Source organism: Gymnogyps californianus, chromosome 29 (assembly GCF_018139145.2).
Source record: "Gymnogyps californianus isolate 813 chromosome 29, ASM1813914v2, whole genome shotgun sequence".
NCBI lineage: Eukaryota > Metazoa > Chordata > Aves > Accipitriformes > Cathartidae > Gymnogyps > Gymnogyps californianus.
In genome coordinates, this window is record NC_059499.1 from 3,981 (window position 1) to 16,038 (window position 12,058).

The window sequence follows — 12,058 nt, forward strand, 5'->3', positions numbered from 1 at the left end:
GGCTCTTCCTGGGCATCTACCTGGCTGCCCTCCCAGGCAACGACCTCATCATCACCGCTGTAGCCTGCAACCACCACCTCCACACCCCCATCTCCACCACTCTCCCCAAAGCCATGGCCAATTCCTTGTGGGACACCAGGGCCATCTCCTACTTGGGATGTGCTGCTCAGCTTTTTTTTATCTTTTTTGATATTAGCAGAGTATTGTTTTCTCATCGTCATGGCCTATGGCCGCTACGTTGCCATCTGCAAACCCCTGCACTACGGGACCCTCCTGGGCAGCAGAGCTTGTGTCCACATGGCAGCAGCTGCCTGGGGCAGTGGATTTCTTAGTGCTGTGCCGCACACTGCCAACACATTTTCAATACCTCTCTGCCAAGGCAATGTCCTGGACCAGTTCTTCTGTGAAATCCCCCAGATCCTCAAGCTCTCCTGCTCAGATGCCTACCTGAGGGAAGTCGGGCTTCTTGTGCTTGGTGTCTGTTTAGCTTTTGGATGTTTTATTTTCATCATGCTGTCCTATGTGAAGATCTTCAGGGCCGTGCTGAGGATCCCCTCTGAGCAGGGATGGCACAAAGTCTTTTCCACGTGCCTCCCTCACCCAGCCGTGGTCTCCCTGTTTATCAGCACGGGCATCTTTGCTCACCTGAAGCCCTCCTCCATCTCCTCCCCATCCCTGGATCTGGTGGTGTCATTTCTGTACTCAGTGGTCTCTCCAGCAGTGAACCCCCTCATCTACAGCTTGAGGAACAAGGAGCTCAAGGATGCAGTGTGGAAACTGATGACTGGATGTTAATCTGAAACAATCAACTGCCCATCTTCTTCTGCATAGCAGTTATAATGTAACTCATTACAGGCCCAGCCTGTCATCTGTAGTTTTTGGTGGTGGTGGTGGTGTTTTACTTGTGATAATGTTTTCATCCCCTTTCTAATTCATTCTCTGCTTTTCTTTTCTGACCGAGTGGCTGTGTAAATGAGGAGCTGTGCTTTCTGTGTGCTTAAACAAAATAAAGGGCCCTGCAGCGACTTTTTTTTTCTGAGATCCTTCCTCCAAGACCTTTTTGGAGCTGCAGGGACAATTCCTGTGTGCAGAGTTGGAGGGGAAGTGTGTCCCGGCACGGCAGCACTGCCAGGGAGCACTTGGTCTTCCAGAGCTGTTCTCTTTTCACTTCCACACTCTCTTTCTGATCCCTTGGGTTTGGTGTAAGGCCTGATTGCTCTGGCAGCTTGGTCATAGTCCTGCTCCATGACAGTCCTGTGACCGCAGGCAGGGACAGGCAATGGGCATTTCTGTGACAGAGCTGGCCTCGGTGAGACCGGTTGCATCATGAAAAGGGATCTCCTGAGGGCAATGCCTGAAGGCTTAGGTCTTCTTCCAAAGTTGCTCTCAAGAACATGCCCAAGAAAGTGGCCAGCAGATGAAGACACCAGTGTACAGGTAAACTGTGAGTGTGCAGGGTTGGGGCATGCAGCAGTGTTCTCACACAGCCAGGCCTCCTGCAAGACACCTGAAGGACCAGCAGTGCAGGGTCTGGTCTGTGCCCGTGTTCCCTGGACACCCTGGGGAAGATGCCCCAGGGCAATCACCATGGACTAGCCCCTCACAACCACCATTTCCAGCACTGGCCTCTCACCCCTGTTCAGGGAGGTTCTTTGACCCTCCACGGAGGGACACCAAATGAGTAGATCAGAAGTCCATGTTTGCATTGTACAGATGAGATGTAAGCATGCACATCATGTGCGTGAGGTGAGATGAACCTGAGCGAGCACAAATGCCACCAGCTGTTTCTGGGGGTTCCCTGAAGGCCTGAGAGACAGGCAACATCTTGAGGTCACTTCATGTCAGGAATAACATCCCATGGGAAAACACCTGAATGTGGCACTGGGATGTGCTTCCTTGAACTGAGGGCACTGTGTCCATTTCTCTTGCCTTGGGGCATCTCAGACGAGTGCAGAGCAGGGTGACACACCTCAGAGCTGAGGTGCCTCCCAGCCTCTGGGAGTGGCAAGAGGAGGCCAGAGAGACACTGTGACTCCTGCAATGCACTGCCTGTGCACGTGCAAGGGAAGGGCTCGTGTCTGTGAACACATCTGTGTGCCTAAGGAGTGCCCGAGGCCAGCTCAGCTGTGGACACCTGACAGAGCCCTGACACTTCTGTGTGTGACTCCAGGAACAACTCCCACTGTCCCAGTGAGATTCATCTCAACTGCCTGGGCTGAAGAAGTGGACGTTATGGTGGGTGGGAAGTTGGCTGGATGATCAAACCCAAAGGTGGGTACAAAGTCCTCCGTGCAGACAGTTGCTAGCAGCATCCCTCAGTGATGTGCACTTGGGCCAACACTGTTGGCCATCTTTATTATCCCCCTCTATGATGTGACGGAGTGCACTTTCAGCTCCTTTGTGGATGATGCAAAGCTGGGCGGGGGCCTTGAATAACCTCATCTAGTTCACCCTGCCTTGAGCAGGAAAGTCAGACACAATGATGTTCAGGGATCTCTTCAAACCTGAGTTAATCTATGAGTGAATGAATCTTTCCCTTGAAGAGGTTTTTGAAAATAGAATAGGCTGAGGAAGAAGGAGAAAAAGAGGCAGAAGGGGAGATATAAAATATGTCAACACAAATACTTCAGTTCCTGTGAAGAATGTTTCTCCACTCCAGTCATTGGTAGGAAATATATTTGATAAATTTGCTAAAAGAAGCATACTTTTATCCAGTCAGGTCCTGCGCCATAAGGAGGGTGGTGGATGGGTATGGTATTATGAGGTTGATTGTGTCTCAGAAACTCATAATCCAGTAGGAAGGGTATGGCTGTGAAGGGGACTGTGAGGTCAGTTCTGTCTCTGGAGGTGATTGATAGGCAGCAGAAGGAACATGGCTGGGAAAGTACCTCTGCCTGAGTACCCCATAGGCTTTATCCAGGAAGAGGGCTTGCACAGGGGCTGTCATGTCCATTCTGCCCGAGTACATGATGGGACAGCAGCAGGCACATGGCTTGGTTGCATCTATATGAGAAGCTGAAAGGCCAGCAGGTCATGTGGATTAGAAGATCATGGTGAGGTTACTTCTCTCTGGTCAAGTGAAAGGCCACAAGAAGGCTAACGGGTTGGGTTGCCTGCTTGAAGGGTCATTTCTGAGATGGTCGAGCTTTCCTTGATAGTGGGAAAAAGCAGGAGAGAGAAAAAAATATCACAAAGTGCAACTTGGAAGGTGGAGACTGGCTATCAGGAGGAAGAAGGGTCACTGCTGTGTCACTCGAAGGGTACTGCTATGGTGCAAGAGGTCACCCAGACGGAGTGTGGATCAGCCCAAGGCTTTGTGTTTGAAGGAACCGTCAGTGAGGGTGGAGACACACCAGTGAACGTAGGGAAATGCTGAGGTGAGAGCAAGGCGGGGAAGCGAGATGGGTGCCTAGAGCCTGCAGGGAAAGAGGGGCAGGTGTAGGACAGTGTAGAACAGCCTGCGGTGGAGATGGAAAGGGCGCCGGCAAGGCTGGAAGGCACCAACAGAACCCAGGTCTTTGTCCCCTTGGCTCTGGCAGTTGTCTCTGCCACCGAGGCCTATGAGAAGACATGTTGTCCTCATGGCACTGGGGCCTCGTTGCCTCCTCGCAACCCCATGGGGAAGCTGGAAGTTGTTGTGCCATTGTTGTCCTTCACTCGGCCTTGCACACCCCGCATCCCACGGTCCCAGGAAAAGCCCTGAGCCACGTGTGATGTACAGGACCCCCCTTCCCATGCGCTGGAGGTCACAGCTTGGCCTTTCTGCTTCATAAAGTAAACCAAGGGTTTTCTCAGCATTACAGCCACCTGCACAGTGCCTTTGCCTACTTGCAATCACAGCCTCCAATTATCTGCTCTAACGAGTCCCTGGGGAGGCTTTGTCAGTAATGGCCCTCAGTGGGGTCCATTATTGCTTCAAGGAACTTTGAGTTTTTGCTTTTGAAAGGTTTGTTCAGTCCCTTCTCAGTACCTGAGGTTCATGGACTCAGCCCCAAATACACCATGGGCTCATTAAAATGTCAAAAGCCCTAACAAGCCATGATTCTTTCATCATTTTCTGCAGGTATTGAAGACTTATATAGCTAATTAGAGAGGTTTCAGGAAGGCAGGTAAAGAGGATGTTTTCAATGAGCACTTTGAAGAAGCGACAGAAGAATTCTCGAGTTGATATTGATGCAGAGTGTCTCCTAAGGAGGTGTGGACAGGTTGGAAAAGCAGTCCCTTGAGGCTAGACATGGTATGGACAACTTTGCTCCTCACCTCTCCAACCCTGCTATTTTGCTCATTGGCCCCCTGGGAATTACATCACTTTTCTTTACATCACACTTCTCCACTGAAGGCTGCAGCTGATTGTTACAGCTTCTTTGCAGGAATTCCTACCTGCTTGCCTTAGAGAACTGGACGTAAACAGGCAGAGAGGTGTTTTGGTTTTTTTTTAATTGGGGGAAAGGAAAAAAAAAGAAAAAGTAAAACACAATAGAACTTAATCAACAATAAAATACACTTCTCAGCTGTGTTGTTAGCTTAAGCAACTTCCAGTGAGGTCCATCGCCGCAAGTGAAGAGTTGCCTCTAGGGAGTATGACACTACTGAAAGACAATCAAGCTTTACCTCCCTGAAGCTCAAAGCAGGGTGATAGGTGAGAGGGATCTGAAGGACCAAAGAGGAAGAGGAGGAAGATGTCTGGAGAGCAATGGGAAGTGCCTATGTCCAGATAGGCTTCTGAAGAGATGACTTCAGACAGGGCGAGTTTAATCAGGACAGGTAGAAACACCTGGAAGGTTAGGGACATTAAATACACAGCATGATAGACAGAGTACTGGCAATGCAAGCACAGGGTACGGTCAATATTTCTTCTCCCACAATTAATACACAGCCTGAAAATTCATATTTTGGCAGGATAGAAATTCCACAGACATTGTATTGAAAGTATTGAATCATTTCAGCTGATGAAAAAGTGCTTTGGTTTTTTTTGTAAGTATTGACAGCAGTTCTCAGGTTTTCAGGCAAAGCTCCATGGTCTGACCATAAGCACTCAGTGCAAACCTCTCGAGGCCCCAGTGTATCTGAGGTATTTGCCCGGGACTGGCAGTTACCAGAGAAGACTGATTGCGCCATGTCTCTTCCATCATTTACATCTAGTGTTCAAGACTCCTACACTTAATTACATAAGTTTCAAGAGTGTAGTTAGAGAGGAAGGTATGTGATGAGGACTTTGAAGAAGTGATAGAAGCATTCTCCATTTGGTATTGATGCAGAGTGTCTCTTAAGGAGGTGTGGACAGGTTGGAAAAGCAGTCCCTTGAGGCTAGACACGGTATGGACAACCTTGCTCCTCACCTCCCCAACCCCACCACTTCTCTCTGTTTGTATGGTTGGCTATGTTAGTGGAAAATATCTATCCATATGACACACATAGGGTTTAGATCCCTCCCAGAGCAGGTCTTAGATTTGCAGTCTAAGATCCAGAAGTTGACCTTGGATCCCTTCATCTCCTCAGTTACCCCAGAAACAGACAAACACACACAAATGGGTCCAGGATGGACCATTTGAGCTTGAAGATCACAGAATCATAGAATATTTTGAGTTGGAAAGGACCCATAAGGATCATCGAGTCCAATTCCCTGCCCCTCGCAGGACTACCTAAAACAAAACCGTATGACTAAGAAAAAGTGTCGTCCAGACGCTCCTTGAACTCTGACAGGCTTCATGCTGTGACCACTTCCCTGGGGAGCCTGTTCCAGTGACTGACCACCCTCTCAGTGAAGAACCTTTTCCTGATGTCTGATCTGAACTTCCCCTGATGCAGCTTCATACCATTTCCACGTGTCCTATCACTGGTCAACAGAAAGAGATCAGCACCTCTCCCTCCGCTGCTCCCCTTGAGGAAGCTGTAGACTGCGATGAGGTCCCAGCCAAGCCCCAGCCATGTCCCATGCAGGGGTCTGCAGAGAGTCCTGCTCTGGGGTCTGCCAAGGTCTGGGCATGAAGAGAGGCTGGGCAGGGCTGGCTGTTCCCCTGACACAGGCACCGAGTCCAGCAGGAGGAAGAAGATGGCCAGAGAGCAAACCTCACCCATAAACTCGGGTGAATGGCCAGTGCTGGAAATGGCAATGGGAGAGACAAACGCCCTGGGCACCTTCCCACTCTGTCCATACCACCAAAAGCACAGACCAGCCTCCCCTCTCCTTCACCTGCATGTCTTGGCTCTGCACCTCACACCCACTGGAGCGTGTCGTCACCCTGCATGGTCACATCGCTCAGCCAACATTGGTGTTGTCCTCTCCCGGGCACTTTCCAGCTCAGCCCAGCCCCTCCCCAGCTCTCCCCACAGCCCCTGCTTTCTCTCCAGCCCAGCCCCGCAAGGCAGCCCAGTCTGGGCTGGCCCCACAGCATTGCCCACTGCAGGGTGCCACAGAGCTCTGGGCACTCACCCAACAGCCCCAGCCCCTCTGAAGGGCACAGCAGCTCTTGGGGAGCAGAGAGGGATCTCAGCCTCCTCCGCTGCCCCCAGGGCTGAAGGCTGGACATGGCACAAGGAAATGAAGATCAGTGAAAATCCAGGACTCCTGCTATCAACTCCAGGAGATGCCCACCACAGACGGCCTGTGCCCCTCAGTGTCAACCCCTCTCCCCAGGCCAGCACAAGAGTCCTGGTCCAGCGACAGAGCAGCCTGCCCCGAGTGGGTGCCTGCAGAAAGAGGTTTCTCTTTCTCAAGGATTCCTCCCTGCAGGCACAGAAATGCTCCCTTGCTCTTCTGCAGGGACGTCCCTGCTCCCCAGAGAGCCTTTCCCCAGGTGAGCGTGCATGGGCTGCTCTGGCCGGCCATTCCTGGTTCCTGTCCCGTGCTCCCTGAGGGCACTGAGCTGGCAGTGCTGCTCTGCAGAGTGAGGGGGCTGCGGTGCCCTGTGGCCATGGGATGACTCTGCACTGGCCATGCTGGTCAGGGTGGGGAGCAGACCCAGCTGGATGGGGATCACTGCTGCTGAGCCCTTTTCTGTCATCCCTGAGTGCTCAGTAGCCAAGGACAGGGCTCGGCAGGACCATGGCCCAAAGGGCAGGGGAGGCTTGCACTCGATCCAGCCTGTGGGCTTTCCAAGAGGGTGTCCTGAAACACGCTCCAGTCTCACGTCCCTTTGCCTGCTGGCTCCTCACAGCCTCTCCCAGCATTGCAGGGCCGTTGTTAGCCCTCGGTCTCCTCAGGAACTCAGGAGTCTCCTCGCCACCTTTTACTCCGGGCAACTCCTCCTTGGATTGTCACTCATTTTATGAGGTGCCACTCACTGCTCACCCAGACTCACACGCTGTCCCTGGAGATCCCCTGACTTCTCCTGGCAGCTCCCAATTCCTCTCCAAGATGGCATCTGCCATCAGCCCCACTGCAGGTGGGACAGCAACAGGCAGGTAAGTCAAAGACAAGTTGCTGTTTCAGTGGATATATGCAACCAAGAAAGGAGGTCTTCATCCAGGCCTTGGTCCCTAACACATCACCCTGGGACTCTGAGATATTCATCCTGAATCCATCAAGAACCCCAGGAGAGCAAAGTCCTTTTGAAGGAGCAGCTCCTTGGGTATATTACAGCTTTGGAAGAAGCGTCCAGCCTTCTGGCCCTGCTGGTGATGCTTGCACGGAGGCCAGCTCTGATAAAATGGTTCACATAGCCTGCTTCTGCCTGCAGGCACAGGGATGCCCCTGTAGAGACAACAGGACTGTCACAAGCTACACGAGACCTTAGGGCTTACACAAAGGCAAAGGCACAGCAGGACAGTGTGGAAGTGAGCAGACACCAGCACTGAGAAGGCCACGTCCTGCTGCTGTCCTTGGCCATGGCTCCAGGGAAGCAGCAGCCCGGAGTCACAAGCTTGGGCTGGGCTGCTCCTCCAGCTCCAGAGGAGATGTGAAGAGACGGGAGCTGAGACAACTCATTTTCTGCTGGTTTCTTTATTGACTTTACCTAAACAGGGAGCCTGACTCCACATGTACATGGAGTGTTTGGGTCAAGAACAAAAACAGGTAGGAGGCCAAGAATAATATTATCACAGGTATAAAACAAAAAACAAAATGAAAAAAAAAAAAAACAAACCACAAAGTAAAAAATAAAGACACATATGAAGAAAGGTTACTCCTGGCTTTTCCTGAGATACCATGGGAGTCCTAGTGGGATAATGGGCACCTTATTAAGCTGAAGTAGCATATATTCAAATAGTTTCCTCAGGGCATCCTTGATTTCCTTGTTCCTCATGCTGTAGATGAGGGGGTTCACTGCTGGAGGCACCACCGAGTACAGCACTGCAACCAACAGATCCAGGAATGGGGAGGAGATGGAGGGGGGCTTCAGGTGAGCAAAGGCAGCAAGGACAGGAGGGGAAGCACAGAGAAATGCCCCAATGCTCCTGCCAAGGGAGGAAGGACAGGGACAGACAGACAGGCACTCAGGGGTTTCTCCTCACTGCAGGTCGGGCTGCCAAGAAGACCCAGCCTGAAACCCCATGACCCTGGCGGCAAAGGCTGTGCTGGGTGGGCGAGGAGACCAGGGTGGTGCTCCTTGAAGGTGTCTGCGCTGCAGGGGATGGGAGGGAGGTGCCCGACTGCCCACTGCCATGGCATTTCTGGGAGCAGCTCCCTCTCCCTCCCTGCCCGTATCTCTGCCGCTGGGAGCTGTCCCTGCCAGGAGCTGCTTCTCTCCGCAAGTCTCCCTGTCGGTGCTCACAGACCCCATCCCACCCGCTCTGTGCTCAGCTCTGCCCTGCAGACCCCTCCTGGCAGCTGGGCATGGCCCAGGGACATCTCTGTGTGTGCAGGGGCTCAGGAGAAGCGCAGACAAGTCCTAATGAGAACTGGGGTCTCAGTGCCTTCTCCAGAGCAGAGAAATAAATTCCAGTCTCCCGCTGCCCACCCAGCCAACCAAGAGGAGAAAACTCAAAACACAGACTCCTTCCCTTTTAGGTAATCCCCATCTTGACCTTCCTCTTGAAAAGTCCTCTTGCAAATTCCCTGGGTGTGATCTGGAGCTGTAGGCAGCCCTTACCCATGCAGCATCCTCTCAACATCAGGACCCTGTCTTGCCGTGCCAGGGGTCACTGCTTCCACCCACAGCTTCTTCCACAGTGCCATGGGAAGCTCCCCGGGCAGGCTGAGTGCTGACCCTGGCAGGCAGCAGAGTCCCTGCCCCAGCACACAGCCCCCTGGGGCACAGGGTACCTGCTCAGAAGGACAGCCCTGGGCACCCCTGGCTGCACACCCAGCTTCACACCCTTGCAGCCATCCCCAGGAGAAGGCAGCCATTATGACCATGGTGGATTGGCCCTGGCTGGACTCCAGGTACCCACCAAAGCTGCTCTATCACTCCCCCTCCTCAACTGGGCAGGGGAGAGAAAATAAAACGAAAGGCTCGTGGGTCAAGATAAGGACAGGGAGAGATCACTCAGCAATTACCATCACGGGCAAAACACTCGACTTGGGGAAATTAGTTTAATTTATTACCAATCAAATCAGAGGATGATAATGAGAAATAAACCCAAATCTTAAAAACACCTTCCCCCCACCCCTCCCTTCTTCCCAGGCTCAACTTCACTCCCAAATTCTCTACCTCCTCCCCACCAGGGGCGCAGGGGGATGGGGAATGGGGGTTGCAGTCAGTTCATCACACATTGTCTCTGCCGCTCCTTCCTCCTCAGGGGAAGGACTCCTCACACTCTTCCCCTGCTCCAGTGTGGGGTCCCTCCCACGGCAGACAGTCCTCCAAGAACTTCTCCAACGTGAGTCCTTCCCATGGGCTGCAGTTCTTCACAAACTGCTCCAGCGTGGCTCCCTTCCATGGGGTGCAGTCCCTCAGGAACAGACTGCTCCAGCGTGGGTCCCCCACGGGGTCACAAGTCCTGCCAGCAAACCTGCTCCAGCATGAGGTCCTCTCTCCGTGGGGTCACAGGTCCTGCCAGGAGCCTGCTCCAGTGCGGGCTTCCCACGGGGCCACAGCCTCCTTCGGCACATCCCCCTGCTCCAACTTGGCATCCTCCATGGGTTGCAGGTGGATACCTGCTCCACCGTGGACCTCCATGGGCTGCAGGGGGACAGCCTGCCTCACCATGGTCTTCAGCATGCATCTAATGTGTCATTGGCTTGCTTCCAGTCAGCAGGGACCTCCCCAGCCAGTGCAAGATGTCATAGCAGGGGAAGATGACCTTCATGTCTTTTAACTTTTTAAAGTTGATTCCACACAGGGACACTGTAGATAGCCCCTGGGGTCTAGCAAGCGATTTCTCAAACCTGAGGGTAGTCATCTCTTCATCGGTTGTCTCACCCTCTGGGCCTCATTGATTACAGACCACACTTTGACTATTTCCCTTTAACATTACATTGGTCGGACACAGCTCGAAGTAGCTATTTGCATTGAACTATTTAGGGGCACTGAAGATGCTCTACAGTACAAAGATATCATGGTGGGGCGTGACATAACAGGAATGCCTCAGGTCACCTTTCCCCTTCTTGAGAGGATGAAAGCCAGGCTGGACACGTGGTTTTGTTTGAGCAAATACGGGGTGCCTCTGTTCAGGCAACCACGTACCCCGGTGGGACTTTTGGGGTCCCCATTTGGGACTATTTGACATACTCTGTAGTATCACTTGGTCCACAGGAGTCTCTTCAAGGCAATTCTCACTTCCTTATTCCTCAGGCTATAGATGACAGGGTTAAACATGGGAGTCACAATTGTGTAAAACAGGGCAAGGTATTTGTCCGTGACTAGAGAATCCCTTGACCGTCGCTTTAAGTAGACAACTGTGGCCGAGCCATAGAAGAGCGTCACCACCCCAAGGTGTGAAGAGCAGGTGGAAAAGGCTTTGTGTCTGCCCAGAGCTGAAGGTATTTTCAGAATTGCCGTGATAATTTTGATGTAAGAAATAACTATTAAGGAGAAGGGAAGGATTGCAAATACCAGGATGATGGTGTACAGCATCACTTGGTTCCAGAAAGTGTCTGCACAGGCCAGTTCCAGCAGAGGGGGCACATCACAGAAAAAGTGAGGAAGGTCATGGGATGCACAGAAGGGCAAAGTGAACACCTGGTACGTCTGTCCTACTTGCACTGGTACAACAACCATCCACGACCCCACCACCAGTCTGATGCAGAGACCCCTGGTCACGATGAGGGTATAGCGCAGGGGGTCACATATGGCTATGTAGCGGTCGTAGGCCATGGCAGCCAGGAGAAGGCATTCAATGCTGCCCAGCAAAACCAGGAAATACAGCTGGGCAGCACAGCCAAGGAAGGAGATCCTGCCATCTTCCATCAGGAAACCCACCAGCATTTTTGGCAGAGTGACTGACGTGTAGCACATCTCCAGGAAGGACAAGTTCCTCAGGAAGAAATACATGGGGCTGTGGAGGCTTGAGTCCACCACTGTGATGAGTGCGATCAGGCTGTTCCCTGTGAGGACCACAAGGTAGATGACCAGGAATACTGTGAAGCACAGGCCCTGCAGGCTGGAGTGGTCAGAAAACCCCAGAAGAATGAATCCAGATCCAACGGTGTGATTCTCCAAGCCTTTTCTTTGGGACATTTTCCCTATACAGAGCAATCCAAACAACAGGCTCTTAGAGGATGCCGATGGCCTGTCCACCATCACACACACTTCAAGCCTAGAGAAAGACTACAAACATCAGCATACATGTGATTGCAGGATTAGGCAGAGCTTGACCAAGATCTGCATGAATGTTTGGAAATCTAACATGGGTTGCTTGCTGCAGGGAGGTTTGTAAAGAGAGCAAAGAAGAGAATCCTTGAGCCTGAATGACTGGGGTTTGTCATATGGATGAAAGAAACTTGACTTTCTTTTTCAGAGGTGATTTTATTGAATAGAATACCTGGTGACAGATGAGAAAAAAGGAAGAAAAGGGATAAACACTAGCCCCTTTAAGCACAGTCTTGCTTACCTTCCTTGTCCAGATCTTGTAAGAGCTGCATTTAATGTAAGAACATTAAGAAGAAATAGAGTGAAAAGGAGAAAAGGGATGAAAAAGGGGAAGACAAAGCAAGGCAAGGCTAGGCAAGGAGAGGCAA

The 12,058-nt window shown here is 51.9% G+C and overlaps 2 protein-coding genes across 2 annotated transcripts; one reads left to right on the forward strand and one right to left on the reverse strand.

Annotated features, from left to right (window-relative positions):
• Positions 1-219: 219 nt before the first annotated feature.
• Positions 220-795, forward strand: LOC127027026 (olfactory receptor 14J1-like). Its single transcript, XM_050912383.1, has one exon. It carries the CDS (start codon positions 220-222, stop codon positions 793-795), a length of 576 nt encoding a protein of 191 aa, XP_050768340.1.
• Positions 796-10,619: 9,824 nt separating this feature from the next.
• On the reverse strand, positions 10,620-11,558 carry LOC127026876 (olfactory receptor 10AG1-like). Its single transcript, XM_050912171.1, has one exon. The coding sequence runs from the start codon at positions 11,556-11,558 to the stop codon at positions 10,620-10,622; it is 939 nt and encodes a 312-aa protein (XP_050768128.1).
• Positions 11,559-12,058: the final 500 nt, after the last annotated feature.